General features: G+C 46.4%; 1 protein-coding gene across 5 annotated transcripts in view; it reads left to right on the top strand.

Annotated features, from left to right (window-relative positions):
* The first annotated feature begins 189 nt into the window (after positions 1 to 189).
* Positions 190 to 17,431, top strand: part of FGFR3 (fibroblast growth factor receptor 3) — a 55,573-nt gene continuing 38,331 nt past the window's right edge. For 4 of the 5 annotated variants that reach the window (XM_027699875.1, XM_027699874.1, XM_027699873.1 and 1 more), the window contains exon 1: positions 190 to 364. In XM_027699875.1, the coding sequence (XP_027555676.1) occupies positions 190 to 364 (175 nt within the window). The remainder of the gene's footprint in view (positions 365 to 17,431) is intronic. The other variant, XM_027699876.1, reaches the window with a different exon arrangement.

The raw sequence follows: 17,431 nt of genomic DNA, 5'->3' as shown, positions 1-17,431 counted from the left end.
CCCACCACTCTTTTTTTTTTTCCGCCTTTTTCCTATCATTTTTTCCTGTTCCCCCCCTCCGCGTGGGCACCGGCGGGCGGTGGGGGTTCCCTCGTCCTCCTTCCCCGCGCTGAGCGCCTCTCTCCCTCTCCCGGCAGCGCGGCGGCGGAGCGGAGCGGTGAGCGGCGGCAGCGATGCGGCGGCCGGGGGATGTCTGAGGCGGGCGGTGCGGCGGCGGCCGCGCTGCCCCGGCGCCGCTCCGGAGGCATGCGGGCGGCCTGGGGCTCCGTCTGGTGCCTGTGCCTGGCGGCGGCCGTCGGCGGGATGCCGGCGGCGCGGCGGGGCGGCGGCAAGGCGGCGGCGAGGAGCGGCGGGCAGCCGGCAGGTAAGGCTTGCGCGGCCGCGCACACGTGCTCCGGGCGCACGGCTCCGGCGGGATCTGCGAGGGCTCTACGAGTCCTCTTCCCCGAGCGAGCGGAGGGGGGCGGATGGATGGAGACCGCCGGAGCCGGCTGTGGAGCGGGAGTTAGGAACGCGGGACGGTGGCAGCGGGACGGTGTGGTTCCAACCGCACCGTGGCTCGGGGGAGGCGCCCAGGAGGGACAAACTGCTTTTAAGAGGATCCCCTGACTGCCAGGAGCCCTCTCTCAGTGTTACAACCCGTGTGTAACAGCGGTTGGGAAGGGAAGAAGCCTCCGTGCGTGTGTAGCGGCGCATCTTCGGCGCGCGTCGGAAATACTCTGACTGCTCTGTGTTCGGGTGGGAAAAGTAAGGAAAGTTCGTTTATATATACATGTTGGGAGCAAAAGTGGAGTTGCGACAGCTCCGAGTAGGCACACGCTGGGTCGCAGCTGAACAAGCGGCTGTGCTGAGAAGGGAGCTGCATTTCGGGGAAGCCGGTGATGATCTCCCCCCGAGTGGCAGCGCCGCAGTTGCAAGTGAAAAAAAGTTAACACGTCGGACAAAAGCTGTTTTTTGAGGTTTTTTCTATTTCTATTTTTTTCTTTCGAAATAATATACAGCGGGTTTGAAACATCGTGCCTCTCTGATCCGCCTCAGCTGCTACCTGAGTCCCTGTTTATTTTTCAAAGCTCTTTAATGGAAGGGAGCCCCCTCACAACCCCCTGTCCTCGGGCTTGCATGGACCCGGCAGAAAGTTTCCATTGTTCAGGAAAGGGTTTGAAGCCTGTTTGCCAAAAAAGTGACAGGGGAATAAATGGACTTCGTGAAGGCTGGGGGGTGGGGGCATTACTTTCATACCCCTTTTGGTTAAAGCTATAAATCTCACCGGGGGTTGGTTTTGTTTTCAAGAAAGTCCTAATAAAACACCAGATTCTTAGTGTAACTCGTTTGGCTCATTTTTCACAGCCAAAAGAATTGATTTATGGGGCAACATCGCAGGGACGTGGTCAGAGCAGATGAGGTCGGTGTGCGGGAGGCAGCGGGCAGCCTGTGCTGGGTGGGAGTGACAGAAGTGAAGTGTCCCCAGTTCTCTCTAGTATGTATTGGTGCTGTCATTTCAGGCACATGGGGGCGAGGAGCAACCTCGGTGGCTGCCTCGGTGGTCCCTGGGCTTCCACCCACACCTTCAGCCTGTAGCAGGGGTTGATGACGTGTTGAAGTGGTGCTAAACCCTTCCCGTGCTCTAAGACACTTTTGCAAGTTAAAGCTTTGGGATGCTGTTGGAATCGTAGGAAGTGGCGTACTCAGAGGTCACACAGAGGGAAACATCCCTCCAGCGATGGGGTTGGGATCTCCAGGGCCTCCTGTGGAAATCCTCGGGACAGGCTCTCTTACCACTAGGACAGCTTTCTCCAAAGCAAAGGTGTCACTGCCAACCCCCACTGTGCTCCCTGGGAGTGGGATTTGTCCCTGAACCTGGGACATCAACCCCAACACCTAGCGAAGTCTCCAAGAGTTGCCCCAGCACTATGAGCTGTTGAAAGCTCCCGTGGATGGGGACTGCAAGGGCAGAGAGGACTTTGCAGTACCAGTGGCTCTTCCACCACCATCCATGTGCATGGGGAAGCATGAAGCCGGTGCTGCTTGCCCAGCTCTATGCCAAAGCCAGTGGCTCCGTGACCATGAGGGCACCCGCTGCCTGTCCGACCTGGGGGGGAAAAGGTTGTGCAAAAGAAACTGTAAAGAATATAAACCTTCAGAGCCAAGTAAAAACACATTTTACTTTTTCAGTCTTTTTGAATTGAATGGTAAAAAGCAAATTCTTTCTCCTAGTCAAATGGGCCATGGGGTATTGGCTCATTACTGAGGGTTGTTGTTCGCTGGGCTTTGCATTTACAGTCTAAGGCCTTATTTTCCATAAAGGGGCTTGGAAGGATTTTTCCCCAGTGATCTAATTCTCCACACGGGGCTGTGAAGGCTATAACAGCTACTGCTTTGTGCCTATACTCAGCTACATAAAACACACATTGAAGGGAGGCATTCTCGAGGTATGTGTATGTTTGCTAATATGAATACTGGCTATTAGCAGAGGTGGAGGGGGTGCAGGTTTTAACATCTCCGCAGGGAGGTGTTCGGCTGTTGGCAGGAAGGAGGCAGATGGCGGGGCTGTTGCTGAATAGAAGCTAAACTAAAAACACCAGGGGCCTCATCTGGGCTGAGTTTCTCTTCTCTCCCGTTCTTGGGGCTGCTGCAGGAAGAACAATGTCAAATTTCCCCCTCCTTCTTCTTTTTTTTTTTTTTTTTTATGAATGAAAGTAGAGAGGCGAGGCAGGATTGAATGTGTATGTCATTCAGCGGCTATGACAGAGATGATTAGGGAGGTCAGTGAACTCCTTTGCAGCCTTGAGCATGCGGTCACTCTATTCAGCAGCCACAGAATAGACATCAATATAAAAAAGCCCGTCCAATTTGCATTAGTATTCAGATAAAGATATTACTTCGTACGATTTGTGAATGTCAAGTAACACTGGCTGTTTTCTTAGAGAGCAGACCAACTGAAACAACAGCATTTCACTTTTAAAAACTTCTGATAACCAGCCTGTCTCCTGTAGCTGGTTTGTATGTGTGTGTGTCTGTGTGGGGTATATGTGAAAAAGGCAATTTCTGGGCTTTTTAGGATTTGTGTTGCACTAGTTAGCTGCTGAAGCTGTCTGCATGCATTGAAAGAGTTGTATAGAGAGCTGCTAATGTTTGATCAGGTTTGTGGAGGAAGGGGAGGGGAGAGTCAATCTGTCAGGAGCGAGAACCGAAGTTTCCTTGTTCAGCACCGGAGTGGAATTGTCACCCAGAGTTAATACTGCACAGGCAGTTTTCTAGTCCAGAAGAACGGAAGAAGGGCCGTTTTGGGATTTTGCTTAAATTGAATGGGAGGGCATGTACCAATTCCTGAGACTTTTTTGCTTGGAAAGAACTGGTCATTCACTGGTTGAGGTGTTTTTTGTGCGGCTGATGGCAACCGGGCTCTTGTGGCCTTTCAGCCCATGCCCAGAAAGGGGCCCAAGGTGTAGGGTACTGTGATCTGTGTCGCTCATGCTTTGTGTATCTGAGCGTTTCAAAGTTCATCCTGAAATTATAAGAGTATTGAAGTGAGTGCCAAATGGCACTGGCTGTTCCTGGAGCTGGCCTTGGGGTTTATGCGTTCAAACCCTCTACAAAGAGTCTCTCATATGTTGATGGTGCTGCTTACTTTGTGCCCTAGACCAGAAATATTTTAGGTTCAGGGGGGCAGTGGTAAAAGATAATTTTGAGATTAAAAGTTGATCCATTTGTTCTCATGAGCAGCGTGCTAAAAAAGCTAATTAAGTCTTTAATGTCGAGACTAGAAATATTTTACTAAGCTATAAAGTAAGAGGACACAAGTAAAGATGATGAAATATGGCTTCTTTTTTAAAAAAAAATCTATTTCTTACCTAGCAAATAGTGAACTAGAAAGTCTGTCCCAGTGCAGAGATGGACTCAGTGTATTCAATACTAGCTGTATAACATCGGGTCTTCTATGCATGTTGACAAGGGTCACTCCAATTAAATCTGAGGATTTTTTCTTTTAATTAAGACTTTATTAGCAACTGCTGAGTAGGGAATGTGATAAAAGTAAATCTGAAAATTTGTGTAGCAAAGTGTTGATCTGCTAATTAAATCATGTAATTAAAGTAAGCTACTCTGAGTGGCATGTTAACTTGTATGACTCTCTCCAAAAAATCTTCAGTGCTGTTTGGGAAAGCGTACCTCTCCTGAAGCCTGACTGAGAGTGGGTTTTGAAGTTAGGTAAAAACTAAAGAAGTTTTGATGGTGGCATTCCCGCTGTTTCTGGACCATTTCCATCCAGTGGGACCCGGTCTGTTGCCTGGATAAAGCTGAAATTTTTTGTAAAGCTAGAGGAGGTTCCCCCCCCATAAGGCTGAGAAACAAAACTTCTCCTTTTAAAATATGGTCAGTAAAAGTGAACTTTGATATCCAACTACATGCTTAGAAAGCTGTCCTCCCTGAACACTTGCTGTGTACATCTGCTATTCACTTAAGAGACCCTAAAAGACAGGGAATCAGCCTGGTTTCTGAGCAGTCAATAAAATTTCTGTTTACAAAAGCATGGGACCAACGTGTTTCTGACAGTGATCTATCAGCTGGCACAAAGAGCTGTGTGACTGAAGGCGTTTGCTGAACCTTAGTTTTAGCTAAGGTTAGGGCATGGCCTGCTGGTGGGTTTTTTCTGGGTGGTCATTGAAGTGCATAGGATTCAGTGCAGGAGCCTGAGCATGAGCTGGAAGGCTTCATGGAGAATTGGCTGTGTTATCATCATAGCTTAGTTTTTGCAATTTTCACTATATATAAGGTAGACCCAGCACGAGTATAACACATTTGGATATTTCTATTGAAAATAGAAGTAAGCAGCACCATCAAGCTGAACCTGATAGATAAACAATGAAACTGACTTTACTTTTATTGTTTCCCTGTTTGAATATATTTTTCTCCTTCCATGTGTTCTGGGACTTTGTCTGGCTCTGCATACCCGTTTCTTCTCTTTTTTCTGACCCTTAAAAAATCCCCCAAACTTGAATTTGTCCGCTGACTCAGCATCCTCCAAGCCATTCAAAGGAGTGGTTTGAAGTAGCTGCTTCAGTGTTTGCCGTTTCATCTCTTTTAATAGTGGTTAGAAACAAACTTCATTCTCCGTATACCAGGCTGTATGCCTTTTTTTTTTGGCAGCAAATGGGACAGTGGTTCAGCACAGCTGTTCATGGTATGTGACAGTGGGCAGCCCGGGCTGTTAGAGGAGTAAATCTGAAAGCACCTCTAAGCAAACACTGGGCTACAACCATGTCAGAAGATGCCTACAATGCCAAAAGCACCTGAAAATACCTTGTTACACCCAGATTTTTTTTTCCTTGGCCTCCTACATAGCTTATCAGTTTAGCATTTGCCCTTCTTTTGGCTGTTTATCTGGTGATCTTGTAAAAAAAACCACACTTTTTCTCTGAAGTAGAGTTGACTCCTCCAGTGTCCCCTTTCTCATATGCTTACAGCTCAGGTTGCCAAGTGCCATAGATATGACTTAAAGCCCTGTATGTGTGAAGAAGGGCTTTTATTCCTGTGGTGAATACAGTGTTACTGGTGTGCTTACGCCTAAAGTATCTGCTCCTTGGCTTGAATGACCAGGAAGTTTCTGTAGTATCAAAAGCAAACAAGAATTGTGAGATATGGGCTGAGTAAAACCTTTAGTAAACTTAATAGTTAAAATGTGAAAGGTAATCAGACGTAAACCAGCACTATTATTCTGATAGGCTATCAGGGATTGTTGTGCTCAGGTGGATAGGAACTAGGCAGGAGGTAGTTAAATCAATGTGTTTTTTTTTTTGCTGTGACACTCAGGTTTCACAATGTAGCAGTGCTATTTTTGAAGAATAGCAGTACAGTCAAGTAAGAAAACATTTCTCCAGCAACTGCTTCAGTTTCAGACGTATTCATCTAAAAAAGGGGTGGTATTTGTTGCAGAAGGGGAGGTAGGTCTGGTGTGCTGGCCTTGCTTTCTCAAATCCAGAGAGCAGGGGAAGATAATGAGTTGGTTAAATAAAAAGGTTCTATTAAAACTTGGAAGCAGATTTCTTTATCACGCAGAACTGTATGCAAAACAATTGCCGTGTGCTTACATGTTTAGCATCAGTGAGATTTTGGGGTTGTGCCATTTCTGCAGGTTGCGAGGGGTTAAAAGAATTAATGACTCAAGTGAGAAGGGTTCCAAGTTTTCGGGTGAGGAAAGGACGTAGCCTAGGATCGCTCTCTGGGAGCAGGCTCAGCTCTACAGGGTGCCCTGTGTGCCCAAGGCTCTTCCCTGGGAACGCCACAGCCTCAGGACCCCAACACTGTTGTTTGCACCCAGGGCTAGTACTCTGAGCTACTGAAGTACTTGCAAATGTCACAATGACACATGGCAGCATGTCAGTTTGGGTTTTTTTCCCCCTCTTTTCGCTCAAGAAGCCAAGCCATCACTATGTTCCTTGAGTATAAGGCTTCTAGGGAACAGATAGTGCACCATAGCATGTCAGAAACTTTCAAGGGTGCATTCCCAACTGCTGCTTCTTGATAACTGATGAAAGTGTTTGTCAGCTTATCTTCATCTAATGCTTTTGCCCTGGAAAGTGGAGTGTTTTGTAGTAGTGTCTTGATTGCACTGAACTAACATGTGCTGTTTGCAAGGAAACTCACTAAATTAGTTCAGCTGACGTAGTTAAATCAGTAAAGCTTTGGATACAGATTACTGCTACTTTATAAGAATTGGACTAGAACTCAGAAGTAATGGATTTGAAGCATTTTGGACTTGACCTGGGGTGAATTGGGTGGAGGGGAGTCAGCAAAATAGCTGGGTATTGCTTAGGGGCCAAACCTTGTGGTGGTTATGTGGTGCGTAGGTGAGTTCCTACTGATGCCAAGAGGGAGGAGTGATGTAAAGTAACAGGCAAGAAGTGGAGAACTTGACTGTTGGAGAGCTCCAAGGAGGGTGCCAAGGACAGGAGCATCTCTGGGGCTCCTCTCACAAAAGGCAGGTGACACCTGGCCTTTGTGAAGACAGGGTGCAGGCATGGTCCCATGTCCCTGGAGCCTTCTGGTCCTCTTGTGTGGCTCTGCAGAGAGGACTTACTGGGGGGTTTCATTGTGGAGTGTGGCAGAGGAGGTCGTGTGAACCCCGGAAGGTGTTTCTGTTCCATGGGGTACCACAGGGTAACTGGCATCACCCTGAACTGACAGCTCGTCCCCTCTTGCTCACTCCCCCTGGGGAAGGTAAAATACACATCTATGAAGGCTTTTCTTTTGAGTAAAAGGGAGCTACGGGAGATGTCCGTGGATCCAAATGATGAGGCCAGCCTTTCTCAACCTTACGCTTTCCCTGTCAAAAAACTGAAAAGCTCCCAAGAACTGGATTTTTAATTTTATTTTGATGCTTGACAGAGCTTGTAAAGATCCTTCATAGCGAATTTGGCTCCCAGTTCTGAGGGTCATTGCTTTCTTTAGGGGTTTCGCCATTCTCTGCTGCTTGTAGTCCTGTAAAAATAATAATGAGGTCCTGATCTTGCGCCTATTGAATCCTAGGCAAAAAAAGCCCCCATTGATTTCCAAGAGAGCAGGCTGAAGCCCTTCACAGATCGTGGTGGGAGCAGCTATTTAGCATAAGCGGGGATTGTTTGGAAAGTTTTCTAATGACCCAAACATTTTAACAAGCAGAGGAAACTCTGGCGAGTAAAAGGGCTCCCGGTTTGGGGGTGGGGATCGCTGGAGCTGGCTTTCCGTGACCTCCCATTCCTCTCTAACTGGCTGTAACACAGACCTTCACTTCCCATCTTGCTTTTTGTAACTGCAGCTTTGATGCGAGCCAGCGGCAGCATCACAACCCAAACGCGAGCACCAGAGGCGGCGGTGGCGGCCACCAGCCGGGTCCCCGTGACTCTGTCGCGGGTCCGCGTGGAGTCGATCCGCAGTCCCGCCGCCGTCCCCTCATGCCACATCCTCGTTGCCATTGTATCAGTGTCGGCCGGCATTAGCCCCGGCGCTAATAACAGCTGCGAGCCGCACAATGCGCCGGGGAAAGTGTTAATAATCCCCCGCGGGGGTCTGCGGGCGAGCCGGGGCTGGGGGACGAGCGCTGAGCCCCGGGACTCTGCACCAAATAGGAGCCAGCAGAGGACCTTTCCTGGCACTTCGTGGGCAGACAGAGTACAGGGAAAGTTTTCCCATACGTAGGATTTGGTTTTTGGTGGGTTTTTTTTCTTTTATATCCCTACTTTCATGTGCAAGACTCAAGTGCAAGCAATTCCCTCCCAGCAAAATACTTCAGCAGCTTGTTTGGAGTCTGTAGGGCCTGAACCGACTGGTGATTTCATTTTTGTTTAATTTTTTTTTTAACTTCTCTCTGTAGATTCCCCCAGGCAAGCGTTTTGTTCCTAGCCAGTAGCAGGATCTGTGTGAGATGAGCCGAGATGTGCCTTGGGAGGTGGGGGTATCACAGCTAAAAGTGAAGAGGAAAAACCAGTTGCAGTGGGAAGATTAGGGAGTTCTGAGTGTGCCCTGACAACTAGCATGTGCAAGTGAAGATAAATCCTCCATGAGCCTGTCTTTAATTAAAAGAATGATTGGAATTAGGCATAGTACCATCTCTCCTGATCTGTATCATGAATATCTGTGTGAATAAAGCATTTCTGAGGAGGGAGAAAAGAAAAACACCAGATTTTAATCTTCCTTTGGTAGCCGATATGTCTGCCTTTTGAAAGGACATTATTCTCCCTGTCTTGGAGTACCCAGGCTTGTTGACAGTAAACAACTGTCACTTGGCAGTTTATGAAAGAAGAATGTTTAAGAAAACATGTCCAGTTTAAATAGTTATGTTAATAAGCTGGGGATTCATGCAGAAGTGAGGGGGTCTGGTAAATGGAGGTACATAAATGAGAACCGTAGAATCATGGTTTGGGCTGGAAGGGACCTTAAAGATCACCTAGTTCCAGCCTCTAGTATTTACTGTGTAAGAGATGAGCTGAATGCAATTGGGGGAAAAAAAAATTAAAAATGCTTTAACTTTTTACAGCCGGTGTGCTATGCATGATTTCACAGCTTTCTGTGAAAGCATTATTTTTTTTTTTCCCCCAAAGAAAATTCAGAAAACCTCTTTCTTCCAGCATGTGGTGGGTTGGGCCCTGAGAGGCCCCTGAGTGGGACGAGCCACAGGGCTCCCACTGACCGGCCAGAATGCTGCTCCATGCTCCACAGGCAGCACTTAGGCCTTGCAACCACCCTGCCATGTCCTTAGCCTTTGCCTCGCAGGGGTGATGGCAGGAGGAGACAGCAAGAAGACTCTGTCTCCTGATTTGTGAATTGATTAATTACAGAAAGGAAGGGGGGGGGGCAAAACAAGTAAGAAACAGCAGATGGTGTCCTCTCTGCATCCCTGCCCAAAGTTGCTACAAATCCATCACCCACCTTCTTTTGAGTTACATTCACCACACTGGTGGATGTAGTGAGTGATGAGTGAGCGCAAAGCATTTGTTCCATCTCAGCCCAAAGGCATCAGTGTCAAAACATAATGAGTGAGGGCCCTGTGTCAGGCACTTGAAATCTGTAATTAAGCATAAAAAATACATTTCAGGCTTTCCGGGCTCCTGGTTCCCCCGGCTTGGGAAGAAGGGCGTAAGTGGCTACTCAGGGTTGTGGCATTAGCCTTGAAGATACAGGTAAAACCACCCTTCTACATCCCCAGCTGCCATCCTAGCTGGGATACAGTAAAAATACTGTAAATACTGTGGAGTTTTAAGTACATGCAGAGTAGACAATGTGTTAAAGATACTTTATTTCAGCTTTGGGTATCAGAGTTGGGGCATCTTGACAGCAGCACCATCTCTGGTCCTTGTTCCAGATAGAACAGAGAGCTGCAGGAGCAAATGGGAACCCTCAGAGTATTGACTAAAGCGTCACACTCAATTTTCTTTTGCCCAGTGGTTCAATTAGTATTGCCATTACTTGAACTAGGAGGCAAAGGAAACACAAACATGAAGCCTCCTACCACAGAAACTCTCTGTGATCTACCCATTAAAAAGGAAAATAATGCCTGGAAAGTGTTATTGAGATGTACTGGGCCTTCAACTTGTGAATTTTTCAGTGAAGGAATGAGATTTCTGCCTCATTTTTATGTGTAGGCATGCTGGCATCTTGGGATTTGAGAACGCAGTGGGTTTCTCCATCCTGGAAGTCTTTGCGAATGGATGGGAAGCACAGAGGTGGCGGAGGGGAGCAGCAGAGGTTCTCCTTTGCCCTGTCTCCCTCAGTGCAGGGGCAAAAAGGGGCAGGTTTGTATCCACCACTCTGGTCTCAGTAGTGGGTTGCTGCCTGAGAAACTGGACTGCCCTGCCCACCTGATCCTGGATCTGGTGACCCCTCGGAGTGCAAATCCTGCCTGTAAGGTGCCAGCAGAATGCTCTGAACAAGGTCATCTCGTGGGTGGAATGTGTTAGTTCTGGCAAAAAAAGGCCCTGAAACCTCCTCAGGTGCTTTCAAAATACGTGTAAATGTTTGAAGTAGAGGTTTTTTCCCCCTCTGCCCCCTCCTCCCAGCACATAGCAAATAAAACACAGACAAGCAGTGCAGTCTTTGCAGGAATAACTTCACCCAGTGCTGTTTTAGGGATGAGAAGGAGCAGTTGGAGGAGCAACATATGGTGTCTCAGGGCAGGCAGTAAGAAGAGATGACTCTGAATTAGCCACCCACCCTTGGAAAGGGAGTGGAGGGGACAGAATACTGTGGGCAGCTCTTGCTCCATTTATGGGTTATATGTCAAGGGAGGCTATCCAACTTTATCTTCACTAGTGGTACTAGTGGTTCATCCCACCCAAAGGAGCATGGCAGAAGCTTAGCTTTGGTACCCAACTTTCAGACAAATCCAGTCCTTTGGTGGCTGCTGGGCTCAGTTTCTATAATCTATACTTTCCATTTGCCAGAGAGAAGATGCTGTTTTCTTCCTCTCTTGGCTTGCCTGCTGCAGCGACCATCCTTTCTGTCGCAACTGCATCATCTCACCTGGACACTTAGATTCATGGAGAGAATGTTTCTCGTGGGGAAAGGAAGGAAAAAGCTGGGAAAATCAGATTTTGGAGGATGGGGGAGGCATCCCAAAGTGTCTGTGGAAGGTCTCTGGTTCATGCAGGTAGGGCCAGCCTTGTCTTTTTGCAGGATGCTGGAAATGGCCCTCTGCTGAGGGTCTGCATTTCCTTACAGCAGCATTAAAATACCTTTCCATAGAGGTGTCTAACCTGCTTCTGGCATTACTGGATCCTAACCTAGTGCAGTTTGTAGAAGATGATTATTCGGGGGCATTAAAACTGCTTGAAGGCAGTGGGAACTGAGACACGCATGACTTCCTTGAACTCTCTCTTAATTTGTAATGTGGAGTCCAAACCCTGGTGTAATAGATATGGTTGCAGGAGACCATTAAAAGGTCCGTTCTGGTGAACCTGATGCCCTTCTGTTGCTGCTGGAAATGATAAAGCTCTGCACTGGGGTTGGATGGTATGCGATGCTCTGTGTGTATGCGCGTATGCATGGAAGCCGGTAAGTCCTGCTAATTTAGGGATTGTTTTCCAAGTCTGTTTTCTATAACTCTGTAGACTTAATACAAATAAAGAACTGACTAAGTTTCCTGTGAGAAGTGCAGAACAAACGCTAAGGGTGGGATTTGAATGCAGAAAGGTGAAAACACAAATGTATACACAAACAGCAAGTCAAACAAGCTGAAAAAATATTGTAAGGTTGATTTAACAGAGCAGTGAACTCAAAGCTGTCTAATCCCTTTAGCAGCCTTCTTTAAAGAGGAGAAATAAAAGAATTTTTTTATGTTACTTTTTTTTTTGCCATCTCTCTCGACTCTTTCTAATAATGCTGAAGGATAAGACTTGAGTTTAGCACAAGGACAAAGTGTTGCAGCTCTAGTTAGATGTATTTTATAAGTAACAAAATTGTTTGTCATTCACAACTTCAGATTAAAGTGGATCAGACTTCCCTAAAGGAGATTACTGTTAAAATTTCTCCAACTTGGGTACCTGGCACCTAAATCTCGCTTGAGACTCTGAAATAACAAGCTTGGTTTTAAAAGATGCTGAGCCAGGTCAGGCTCTGCATTTAAATTGCTTAAGCACTCTCAAAATCTGGCTATTCATTTTGATGCATAGATATGGATTTCTGGCCTTAATCATCGACCTTTGCATTTCAAATGTTTGACCTTTATTTTCTTTTACTAAGTATGCAGACTGAGTGGCCCCCAAATTATTATTATTTTTCCCCTTTACACAGCTGAAAACGGCCAGCAGAGAAGACTTGAAAGTTCTGCATCTTGTTACTGAGAAATAGGGATCTTTGAAAAATAGCATTTTATGTAACTCATGGGAAACTTGCAAAAAGGGGAGTATTTACTTATTTTCATTCACATGAACATGATCCACCATATATCTAAACCCCACAATCACTTGGGAAGAAAAACACCCAAACTACCCTAAACCTTTGCCCTCTCTTAATCCATGTACAAGAGGAGGTGTTTTTTTTTTTAAATGTGCTCCCCCCAACCCTAACCCTAAACCCCCCTCCCCCTGAAATAAAGGCAATTGATAGGCTCATAAACAAATACCAAACATTAAGTCCTAATCTCCATATAGGGGAGCCTGACCCTTTTTATGGAGAGAGAGGGTAGAGGGAGGAAACGGGCCCAGGAGTTTGAGGTTTAATGCTTATTAAAGTTTTAGTGGGTGGGAAAATGCAATCAATAAATTTTGTTTAATGCCTCGAAACTGGTGTTAGTTTTCACTAGCTACACTGGAGAGTAGTTTTCATTTTGAAACTAGGACACTCGTAGTTGGAATGACAATTAATGTGGAGTGAATATGGTCCCAGTTGGAAGGCGATTTTTTGAATAGCGTGAAAACTCCCCCCACCTCCCCGCCTTGGCTCCGGAGTGGGGTAGCTTCCGTTTTTAATTAGCAAACCAGGCAAAATTTAGCTCATTGTGTCTTTCTGCTCCTTTGGCCCAGTGGATAGCTTGGATTTCTCCATCTTGCTGTCTTGAGGCTGTTCTTTTTATTTTTTTTCTTCAATTTTGGTGCGGGAAGCAAGGAGGGGGGGGCTTCAGGATACTTAGGATTAAAGTCATTGTTTGGGGGTATTTGCAGCCAGCTGCCTGCATTAAATGAAGATTAGAGGAGTGCACATTAAAAGTGCAAGGGAAATGCAGAGGACCTGGGATTTGGGAGCTGCATAGCTGTGAACCGAAGGGGAAAGGTTGGGGCTTTATGGCAAATTTTTTCTGGTGCCATGTGATCTTAAAGCCCACTTCAGAAAAGCATCACAAGTACCAGAGAAGCATCACAAGTAGCTGCCAGGGCAAAGCTAGCCTGGGAATTGTAAAGGAAACAGGAGCATTTGCATCCCTGAAAAAGTTACTCTGAGGTAAACCTAAACTTCTGGGCCTGGTGAACTTAAGTATTGCTTAAAAATTCATCTGCAAGAGCACTTAAGAGGTGGTGAATGTTTGATAGAATTCACTAAATAACTGAAAGCCCACTCTGGAGGTCAAAACTCCAATAATATTTAGTTTTTGAAGGATTTTTAGGAAGCAAATGAGTGAGACAGTAGAGGAAGATCCCAGGAAAAATAACTCTAAAGAATTATTCAGCAAAGTGTGCTTATTCTTTTAAGTACTTACAAGAAGGTTTAAAAGTATTTTCAAAGATAAAGCGGCTTTCCTTTCCTTATACTTTGCTGAGCACTCATTTTTGTAAGCTGCCATCCTTGTTGCAAACTTTGGTAAGTGCTTGGTGCACTTCACCTACAAAACCCCTCCAGGTAACCTGGTCTAGTGAAGCAGGAGGGATGGTGTGGTGCACTGATGCTGAAGATCTCAGGGCCTCCACAGTTTAGCAAGACCAAGTTCTGCTCTGATGGAGTCTGGGGACAAGCTTTGCCCAGGCCGTTGGGATGCTGGGAAACCTCATTCTGTGCCTCAGTTTCCACATCTGCCGCCACTGGCTTTGAAAGGGCTTGTGGTAGTTGCTGTCTTGCTGCAAAGCTGAGGTTTTTTTGGACTTCCTCAGGCATGTGGAGCAGGAATGTAAAACATCAGCCGTTTTGTGGTGGGATCTGTCTGTCAACATCAAGCCGGGATGCCCCTGCTGTGCTGTGCAAAAGCTGAGGCCAAGTTGGCCACCGTTCTTCAGAAGCAACAAAAGGAAGACACCAAAAGGATGACAGCACAGTCTCTTGTGCTCCACCAAGGATCAGCCCCAGCGGGTGTCCCGTCACTCTGCCTTGAGCAGGGAGCGGCCTGGGTTGACCACGTTTGGCCACCATGGTTGGGTGAGGTGGGCTGTGTGACATGCAGGCAAATAGCTGCAAGGATGTGCTCATCGTGCCAGGCTGGGACTGATGTCATCCCCACCGTGAGCGTGGGCTGCTGAGAACTGATACAGCTCATTGCTGCCCTCCTTGAGGAAAGCACAAAGACTTCGGCACCTGGGAGAGCAGGGCATGCGTGGGCATCCCTGAGCAGGAGCTCTCGTAGCCTGGGGACCTCAGCATCCCCATGCTGCCTCCTGTCTGCTGTCTGCTGCTCCCTGTCTTTAGGGACCATTGAGGAAGTGGAGGACATTTCATGTCAGTTCTTTTATTTCTGTTAAAAAAATGACGTGCAGAACTCTGAGCTAGCTAGATACGTATGAGTGGTGGTTGCTTCCCTGTTTTGTGTTTTGAGTTGGGAACCAAGGAAAGTGAGTGTACAGTCTGGCCAGATTTTAAGGAAAATTCCCCGTCACTGTCTGTTCCTTTAAGGCAGCAAAGCCCCAGCTGAAGGCTGTCCTTGGGCTCTCAGCAGCAACCAAAGTTTTGTGCCTCTTGAGGGGGTTTACATTCTCATTTTTTAGGTGTAGCCAGGACACCCCTTTGATTTGTTCTCTGGTGGGTTTTTTTGTCCTGCTTAGGACTTTCTAAGTGTCAGAGAGAAATCCCTCTGACCAAAGTGTTTTTGTAACTGTTTTAGCTTTGTGACGATTTATTTCTTCTAACTCTCAGCATCTGAATTGGGTGATCTGAGAAAACAGTCCATTAAAAGGAGGATACTGTAGAGTCCTGATGAATCCTGTTTTCTACTTGGCCGATGGAACAGAAAGCTAATTGCCAGTAGTAAATCCATTCAAAGAAGGGCTGGAGGGAGAGAGAAAAGCTAATATTCCTCCTTGAATGCCATTTAATCTCTGAAACCTTTCATGCAGATGTAAATTAGGATTTGCACAACAGAGTCAACAGTTGCTCTGTAGATAAGGCAGATTTGCAACATCTGCTTTTTCCATTCTGGAAGCTCTTCCAAAGTCTCTGTCGGGGATAGCCAAGCTAAACACTAGAGATTTTTTTTTATTCCTTTCCATAATCTCTTGTTTATAGAGAAAGCTGCATATGACAGAACTAAACCTGGTTATTGTTCTGCTAATTCTCTAGGAAAAAAGTTTGCTTTTCTCCTAAAACAGATTTAAGAAAACCCCCACAGGGTTGTAATACAGAGCAGCACACTTACTTGTTAATGTCTGTGGAAGAAATGTTGTCCAGTAACAACTGCATAGGCCACTGCAGTGGTAATACAGTATAGACAGCCTACTTTGCATTATTATTATTATTAGGAAAACTGTTATAAGCTCTTCTAGGAGAACTACTTCCCTCTAAGCAATTACATGCAATAGGTGAAAGATAAAGTGGCACCTTTGAGTGACCTGGTCTAATGGAAAGGTGTCCCTGCCCGTAACAGGAGGGTTGGAACTAGATGATCTTTAGAGGTCCCTTCCAACCCAAATCATTCTGTGGTTCTGTGAAATAATGGAGGCAAACCCTTTTTCAGATATCATTTCCTAAAGACACATTTTTCTGTCAGTTTAGGCTTTTACAGATACAGCCAAATGTTTTATTTTTGCAGTATTTTATTTCTGGGTGTGAACCCCACTGAGCAGGGGAGATAACCCAGCAGAACACCATTTTGGGAGATGATACTGCTTCAGCAAAGCATCCTGTGCTGCTGTGATTGCTTTCTTCCCAGAACGGCTGCAGCCTGACACTGGGAAGTGTGCTGCGAGAGGGGTCTTCACCTCAGAAGGGGAGAAAAGGGGGGGAAGAGAGAAGACAGGATGTGTATTTTTTAAAATACTTACAATTTTATATACAAAATATAATTTAAAACATATAATATACACAAAATATATAGTATTATGTATGTATTTTATGTATTATATTTTTCTGTGAGGTGCCCTTTGGGATGGCAGGGCCATAGCCAGGCAGGGATGCTCCACCACTGGCACCATCATGGTTGTTGCAGGAAGGAGGGGAAGCTGTACCTTGGGTAAAGTGCTGCCAAAAGTACATATATAAAAAGTACCCTGTCAGCTCCCTGTAGTGCAGTGAGGGTATGCAGTGACTTCAGGTGAGCTCTCTTGGCTTCGAGGCCGCTCCCTCGATCTTATCTGCCCTGAGAAGGCAGGTTCTTGGGTAAACAGGTGATCCCACGATCTTATCATGCCCACCTCTCACAGGGGCTGCAGTGGTGCAGGGCCTGGGGCTGATTTGGTGGTTTTTAATATCCCCCTGGGGCCCATCTGCCTCTCTGGGGAGACAGAGGGAATGGGGTTGTGGCACAGGTTCCCATTCATGGCATGGTTCTTGTGGGGAGGTGGCACTGGGGCCACCTGTCACCCTTCCTGGCTGCTTTTTAAATTTAAACTGGTACTAAATGAACAATGTTTGGCAAGAAAAGGTGCTTTATTTCCCTTCTGGAGTTTGCTCTTCCCAGTGCAGAAGTCCCGAAATGAGGTGGGGAAGCAACTCCATCCCAGGAACAGACACACAGATATTGTGAAAAAAGCACTTGAATATTATTCACTGGTTAAATAATTCTGTGGGCCTCTGCTAACACAGGTAGGACACTTATGTAGAATAAACCAGGGCTAAGTATGTAGGACACGGTGCTGGTCTGAACCCGGAGATAGTCTGCATGTTCTTTGCCATCATGACCGTGTTCATCCCACTGATGCTGGAGATTTCTGTACCCCTCTAGCAATTATTCACCAGCTCAGTGGCTGAATTCCCATGATCCCCCTGGGAACAGGGTAACAAGCTCAACAGGAGAATGCTCTGGCATGGCTGTTGCTCTGTGATCCTATAATGTATCCTGTCACGGTGGATTTGGTGCAATAAAATACATAGAACAAGAAACGTTTTCAAATTAACCTGAAGAGAGAAATGCATGGAGCACTGCTGTCTCTCTGCTTGTTAACATGCCAAATACAGCTTGTCCAGCTTGAAAAGGGAAAAATATGATCCGCTTAGAAATGAGCCTTAGTCCATTCCAGCACCGGGCTGTGAAGCAATCATGAAAAGCCTCTCGGGGATTGCCAGGGTTCAGGGTAGTGTGAGGAATCTCTTACTGGTGGTACTGAAA

The sequence above is a fragment of the Neopelma chrysocephalum genome, unplaced genomic scaffold, assembly GCF_003984885.1.
Source record: "Neopelma chrysocephalum unplaced genomic scaffold, ASM398488v2 Primary Assembly neopelma1_142, whole genome shotgun sequence".
NCBI classification, from domain to species: Eukaryota; Metazoa; Chordata; class Aves; order Passeriformes; family Pipridae; genus Neopelma; species Neopelma chrysocephalum.
Note: the sequence above shows the minus strand (reverse complement) of the source record. Positions and strands in the feature narration are given on the sequence as shown.